Raw genomic sequence first — 7,594 nt, forward strand, 5'->3', positions numbered from 1 at the left:
ATTAACTGTCGACGATGAAGAAAGGCTTCTTTGCTCGTATCCCTGTATTGTTGTTCGTTATTTGCTTGGTTCTGATGCTGTATATAACAAGAATGTTCTGGAAAACCATAGACAACAAGATAGCTGATGTTCATCGACAGCAAGGTAGGCACTAACAATAAAAGAACCTCATTGTTTTTACAGTTACTCATTGTACAACTCCTTCTTCCTTAGAGTGATTTTCACAAACCTGTGAAACAGGTATCATTAGTTAGTGTGTAATAGTGAAACTGATGACAACGAAAGAACACACACAATGGAATCACAGGCAGCCCTAACTGAAGGTTCCTGTGTATGTATGATAAGGGAATGTATGGGAGTTGTGATCTAGATATGACAATAAAATGTTTCACTCAACAATTTACTTCAAAACGTGTTGCAGTCGTTGCTTGAAACTTGTTCAGTATTCTGGCGAAGTTTCAGCGCGATTTGAGGCCGTTTAGTGTTTTTTCAACATTCGCTCTTCTCTACCTAAATTAATACATATTTAGTACGATTAGAGAGAGTAGTTTTTTTAGGCCGACAGAGTCTCCGATTTTCTCTGCCAAGAATCGCCAACGAAGGAGACTCTGCTAGCAGGGAATTTGAATACTTAAACGACACCTTTTTACTGCGTTTGAATACTAGCCTCAGGCTAGTGCGACGTTTTCCACATCAGGATATTATCGAAAATTTGGCTTTTCACACAGTGTCTTGTACACAGTGAGCTTGGTGTCTTTCCCTTAAGACACTTGCAAGTCATTACTATTATCTTATATTCAATTCTATCTTTGATTTACCGGTAACCAGTGAAGCTCTGTGAGTACAGGAGTGATAGTTTTGTACGCTTTGCAACTTTTGGATTAAATACTCGGGTGCGCCATAAAGGATTGCAGAAATCGATTCTCAGATGTCATAAACGCATGCACCAACGTTTCACTGAGTTGGTAGGCAAATATCTACGGATTCTACATAGATTTCGAAGATGGAAGAATGCTGATTTACACGGCTTCCATGGACAAAGATGAATAAAATACTTCCCCAATGATTTCGTCACAGACTGAGATGGCGATGTGATAGATGGTAAAGGACGATGAACGAGAATAAATGATGATGAAAATACGCAAGGTCTACGCAAAATCGAGACTAAATAATTTCCGAATACAGAGACGATTTTCGAAAAATAAAATTTTGAAAAGGAGAAGCAAAGAAAAAGAAACTGAAGAACAATGCTGGGGAACATTAAAAGCTCACACTTGGCCAGGTGTAGCACTTATTTCATCACCGCAACAATCCTTTTGTGTGGGTTTTGGTTTCTATTTTTTTAATAATATGTAGTAGAGTGACCACAGTAAATCCGTGAAACACTAATTACTAAATGGTACAAAATAGTGCTAATTAAACAATAGAAAACAATGGAATTTGCATTAAATTGTGCTATTTAGTATTACTAAAGTTTCACGGATTTACTGTGGTCACTCTATGTAACTAATTGGAATTGTAGTGATTGATTGAGTGAGAGTCACAAATTCAAAAAATGACACGTTAATAAAGTATATTAGTATTATTATTGTGACAGCAGTGTTGAGCAAAGCGTAACCTAAAGGCCAATCTAACCCACAAGGGGCCATTTTGCATGACCATGCGCAAACTGCTGTGCTGTGAGATAGCAATGCAGGCTCAACACAGGGTACCCACGCATTTAGCTTGCAGCGAGATTTCTCGGTGTTCGATTTATTCATTTCTCTTTCTTATAATTTACACAGTTATTTGAAACTAATCAGCTACATGTAAAATCGGCTAAAAAATGTTCTCAAAGAAACGATTTTTGAATATTAAATACTTCTAGACATATAATTTATTCATAGGCAAAGCAAGACTATGCCCTTGCAGATAATTGATAATTGCTCTATTTCCCCCAATTTTTCTAAATAATCAAACACAATAGGTCGAAAGCACAGATAACAAAGACATCAACATCAAATGAATTTTATGTGGTGGTTTCTCTGACAAGTCAGAAAAGTACTCGAGAATGAAGATAAACAGATAAACATAATTATACTGCATTTGATACTTTCTTAAATACCCAAAAAAATTGTTCGATTGCTGGGATATCGAGAATCCTTTCCGGCAAGGATGCATATAAGTAAAATATGCACTATTTCGGCTCGAGCATTTGAAATTACAAAAGTTTTGACCAATTTATAAATGACTATGCAAACAATGTTTACTACTTGGATGGGCAAAAATAACTTCCCGAATTTTGCAAAGATCCATAAGCAAACACAATAAATAGAGGATATTACATGGGCGCGCGGAGATACGAGATTTATCTTCGAGTGTTGAGAAGATATCTCACGAGTGAGCGCCCATGTAATATTCTGTTTATTATATAATTATCCATAAAATCAACTTAATAGGCTTTTTATTATTTTAAAATTTTTTTAGTTATTTTCACATGTGAAAATATCGGTTTTTCGAAAAGGAGAAATATGGGTATTTCACCACAATTGTGAATTTTCTCGCACGCTGATTGGTTAAAAAACGCCATACCAACAAATGGCGTCATGCAAGATTGTCACTTTGTAAAAACTTTGTTTGTCAAGAAGTTTTTCGGGTTTTTCCAAACCAAAAAATGAGTGAAATTCTACCTTCTTTCGATATTGATATCCCACTCGTCAATAACGATGACGAAGAACTACTGTCTGCTTGTATGGAAGCAGAAAAGACTTGCAAAAACAGCCGAAAAGTCGCTTCGCCAAGACATTTTTTCGATCCACTAGCTTTTCTCTTAGTTTTACATGCATATTAGCCACGAGTGTTTGTCTTGTTTTGGGTGTATGACGTCACACACCAAACTCGACCTATGCTCAATGAGCCGGAGAGGCGAGACAAGTAAATAATGGCGTACAAATAGAAAATTGCTCATTTTTCATACTTCCTTTTGGACTATCTAAAAATAATATCTATTTCCCCTGGAATGTTCTTTTCTTATGAGTCCTAGGGAAATTAAAAGCCGAAAACCGAAAATAAAAAACGCTATTTACAGAAAATTGAAAATTAGACAAGAGGTAGACTTACCTTGAAGGATAATTGTAATTCTATGAGCCATATGGAACATTATGACCTTATTATGCGTACTTTCTTGCGCATGCGCAAAGCCCACATTCCAAAGAAAACCATTGTGATGCAAATAGCAAACAGGTATATAATGTGAACGCCGGACAGACCAGGCCTCTCCTTTTCTTATGTGCAGATTAAAACAAACAAGAACATTTGGTATCATAACACTAGTAGGGGTTGGGAAGTCATATATCATGCTCCGACCCGGGTGGGAAAATAAGGTCATAATGTTCCATATGGCTCATAGAATTACAATTATCCTTCAAGGTAAGTCTACCTCTTGTCTAATTTTCAATTCTCTTTCACTATACTACACATTATGCCCTTATTATGCGTGTTTAAAGACATGATACCAAATGACATTAGTAAGAAGATGCAATCAAAATGTACTGGTCATAGTCTTTATTATTATGACAAGACAATAGCACCTACAGATTTGCTTGTAGTAACGACAGGTTTATTGTAAAACCTATTAAACGTGCTGGCAGCCGACCAGTCAGCTAGCTTCAAAATGTCTGAAATGGAGGCTCCTTTAAGTAGGGCTGCAGAGCTAGCTGCGGAACGAAAACTATTGAGCCTTATAGATTGATGTGTCTACAGAGGCTTGCTGAAGCACAGTCTTAAGCCAACGAGCTATGGTGCACGAGCGAACTGCCCTATGGGGCTTACAAAATGAAATAAATAACTGATTCACTGAACCCTCATCCAAAGTTCTTAGGGATTCAGTTTGAGCAATATAATGCAAGAGGTGTGCACGTGGGCACAAATTAATGTTTTCAGCAAAGCGTGGAATCTCGACCAGAATAGGGAGCTAGACGTTCGAGATACTCAGTCACCACACCGACATCCCATGTATCCCTGTACTTGGGCTGAGGAGGTTTGGCCATAAACACACCTTTCATAAAGCGTGTCACTAGGAGGTGGGAGCCTAGCTTGCGACCACAAACTACTTCTAGGACTGTGGACACCACTGACCTATAGGTATTCACAGTACTGTAAGCTTTGCCTGGGAAGGCCACACTGGGGTTACGAGTAACACACGTTGGACCTTGTCTCTCTTCAGTTGGATTAGAACTCTTGCAATAAGGCTAAAAGGAGGAAAGGCGTACGCATTAAAATCTTTCCAAACTAGAGAAAATGCGTCACATGCAAAAGCCGACGGATCTGGTGACCACGACACAAAACGACGCACTTTGGCGTTCAGGCGCGAGGCAAAAAGATCTATATCAGGATCGAACGTTGCCTGCGACAACCACTTAAACACAGTGGGATGGAGGCTCCATTCCGTTCTGTCATTAAAGTGGCGAGAGTTAAAGTCCGCAGTTTCGTTATGAATACCCGAAACATGGACGGCACTGAGCATTAGGTTTCTAGCTATACACCATTCCCAGATAGTTCTTGATAGCTGGTTAATAGCGGGAGAGTGAATTCCACCCATGTTGTTAATATAATAAACGGCCGTCGTATTATCGATTTGTAACTGGACATGAGCATTGCGCAATTCTTTAGTGAAACATTTCAGAGCGAAAAACGCCGCTAAGGTTTCGAGATAATTAATGTGATGAGTGGTTTCGGTTAGAGACCACAAACCACCTGTGTTAAGTGTATTACAACACGCTCCCCAACCCACACCACTAGCGTCACATGCTATAGTGATATCGGGTGCGGATGCAATCAAGGCTAAACCGTTATGATCAGCAATGTTATGGATTACCCACTGTAGATCGTCGCGTGCTTGGACACTCAGTGGACATGGGTCTTCAAAAGAAACGCCACGAGAAATAAGCTCAGATTTGCACATTTCGGTCGAGCGATAGAACAGTTTCATATACTTTACAGCTCGGAAAGCAGAAACTAAGAGACCCGAAACTTGGGCGACCTCGCGAACAGTAGGAGCGGAGTTCAATAAAAGCCGCTTACAATGAGAGACAATCTTTTCAATCTTACTCTCAGGAAGCGATATAGTCATGGATTTTGAATCGATAACAAACCCAAGAAATGGTATTGTTTTCGAAGGGTTGAGCTGGGATTTAGCAATGTTTATGGTGTATCCCAAGCGTGTCAAAAATTCACACACTTCTTGCGAATGAATAGAGCATTGTTCTGCTGTTTTGTCGATCACCAAAGTGTCGTCAATATAGAATACAACCCTAATGCCTCGGAATCTCAAAGCTGCATAGACGGGTTTGAGAATTTTCGTAAATGTACGAGGGGCTAGTTTATACCCAAACGGGAGACATGAAAACTCGTAAAGCGAATTTTCCCAAGTAAACCGTAAATATTTCCGGTCATTAGGATGAATAGGAATACTAAAATAATCATCTTTTAAGTCAATTGTTGCCATAAATTCGCCTGGTTGCAACAAATGCTTGACATAATCTATACTTTCCATCTTAAAAAGGATAGTACGAACAAACTCATTGAGTGGTTTAAGATTGATGACTGGTCTAAGATCACCTGTCTTTTTGGGAACCAAGAATAAATTCGAGATAAACTCATCTGAAAGATGGTTCGTTTTAACGATTGCTCGTTTAGAGAGCAATTTTTCGACCTCAGAGGCAATAAAGCGTGATCTGAGTCAGAAAGAGGTCGAGAGACCGGACGACGAAATTGCCGTGGTTTTGTCTCGAATTCAAGACGATAACCTTGAATAGATTGTAGAATTCAAGAGTCTGTGGTGATCTTAGACCATTCATGGACTTTATGAGCTAGATTACCAGCAAAAGGAGAAACACTTACATCATTTACTTGTGTTTCTAAGCAGCAGTGTCTGACTCTGTCGACTGTTTTTTCTCGTAACGAGGCGTCGAGCGGTTCTGATTGAATCTGTTGTAATTGTTGTTGCGCCGGGCTGGGCCCGGCTTTGAGGACAAAAAATCCTTAGAGCCTTGTCCTTGACGATTGCGGTTTCTGTTTCCACCACTTGCTCGAGTATCAGGATTCTTGGTGATCTTGACGGCAATTCTGTTCGCCTTAGCAATATCGTCTACTTTCTTGGACAAGTCATCTCCGAAGAGATGAGTTGTAACTGGAGTAGAAGCGGAACATAAAGACTGGTAGTCTTTGCTGAGAGAAGCCTTGAGCAAATCTCGCCGCTTGAGTGATGTCTGAAAACCAGCATTCCCAATGAATGCAAGAGCATCAGAAAGGGCTCCAAGGAGCTCTTGTGGTTCAAGGAGTTCTTTCTCCTTCTTGGCCTTTATAGCTGATTCAGCCAAAGACACTAAAACTTGACCAGTTTTAACAATCATCTTTTGTAATTCTTGGACGCCAAGGTCCACAGATTTTGCTTTGTGTGGAAGCTCGTTCCACAAAGGTGAATTCACCCGTGGCACGCACAAGAGTTCGCAATTCTCAGGCGTGTGATATTTCTGAAGCAGAGGCTTCATCTTGTCTTCAATAGGTTTAGTAGTAAACGATTCGTTTACTCGTTTCGCCAAAGCTTCTTTGACTTTGGGACCTTTATTCTCTTGATCATCGAAGATGGAGGGCGGGAGTTCAAATTCGGCGTCGTCAGATAATATATCGCTTGCCAAATCGCCGAGTGAGGCACTCGGATCATAGCTCAGTCGAGCACGTTTAGGCGATGGTTCATCAACCTTAACGTTTTGAGATCTCTTTACGAGGTTAGACAAATCATCTATCGCCGACACAATGGAGTCTATTCCTAATCTCTGTTGTAGGAAGGACAGCGACTCTTCTGTGAACAGCTCGGTCGACAAAGATGGACCGTCATCTTGTAGAAGCGACAAATCGTCAGTATTATCTGCATGGAGAGACTCTTCGGTAGTCTTCGGCATTTTTCTTCAGGCAAATTTGCTGAGAAATATAAAGGCATAGGAACAAAGTCCTGTTAATAGTCAACTCGTTTACAAAATTGTATCAAGTAAAACGAGCAAGGAACGTGAGCTTACCTTGTGCGCTGGCACAAAGAAAGGAGAGGCCTGGTCTGTCCGGCGTTCACATTATATACCTGTTTGCTATTTGCATCACAATGGTTTTCTTTGGAATGTGGGCTTTGCGCATGCGCAAGAAAGTACGCATAATAAGGGCATAATGTGTAGTATGGTGAAAGAGAATAACTATGGACACTTATTAAACATACTGATAAATGAAACGCTAGTGAATATATAACGCAAATTCTAAATTACATATCTAATGTTCAGTTTAAAATCTTAACAGTTCGTGCAGTGTGAAGCGAACTTGTTATAACAGACTTCTGCATCTGAAGAGCGATGGATCGGCTCTTCAATCGTCCACGAGGTCTTTGACCGCCTTGCTGACCTTTCTTGAGTATCCTCCCAAAACATCAATGATAATGTTGTGCTGTGAGACGCGGTGTCCTGGGTATCTCTGCTTTAACTCCCAGCAGAGTGGACCGTACTTATTATTATTATTATCTTTGTTATTATTATCATTATTATTACTATTATTATTATTCATTACTGTTATT

At 39.7% G+C, this 7,594-nt stretch overlaps 1 protein-coding gene across 1 annotated transcript; it reads right to left on the bottom strand.

Annotated features, from left to right (window-relative positions):
* Positions 1 to 3,528: 3,528 nt before the first annotated feature.
* Positions 3,529 to 7,220, bottom strand: LOC148906828 (uncharacterized). Its single transcript, XM_089037170.1, has 3 exons — positions 7,056 to 7,220; positions 5,881 to 6,960; positions 3,529 to 4,229 (listed from the first exon to the last, which is right to left on the bottom strand). Exon 2 carries the CDS (start codon positions 6,939 to 6,941, stop codon positions 5,898 to 5,900), a length of 1,044 nt encoding a protein of 347 aa, XP_088893296.1. The 5' UTR covers positions 6,942 to 6,960; positions 7,056 to 7,220; the 3' UTR covers positions 3,529 to 4,229; positions 5,881 to 5,897.
* Positions 7,221 to 7,594: the final 374 nt, after the last annotated feature.

This window comes from Actinia tenebrosa, unplaced genomic scaffold (genome assembly GCF_029948245.1).
Source record: "Actinia tenebrosa isolate PJP-AT-01 unplaced genomic scaffold, QUT_ActTen_1.0 PGA_scaffold4__44_contigs__length_22323623, whole genome shotgun sequence".
Classification (NCBI taxonomy): domain Eukaryota; kingdom Metazoa; phylum Cnidaria; class Anthozoa; order Actiniaria; family Actiniidae; genus Actinia; species Actinia tenebrosa.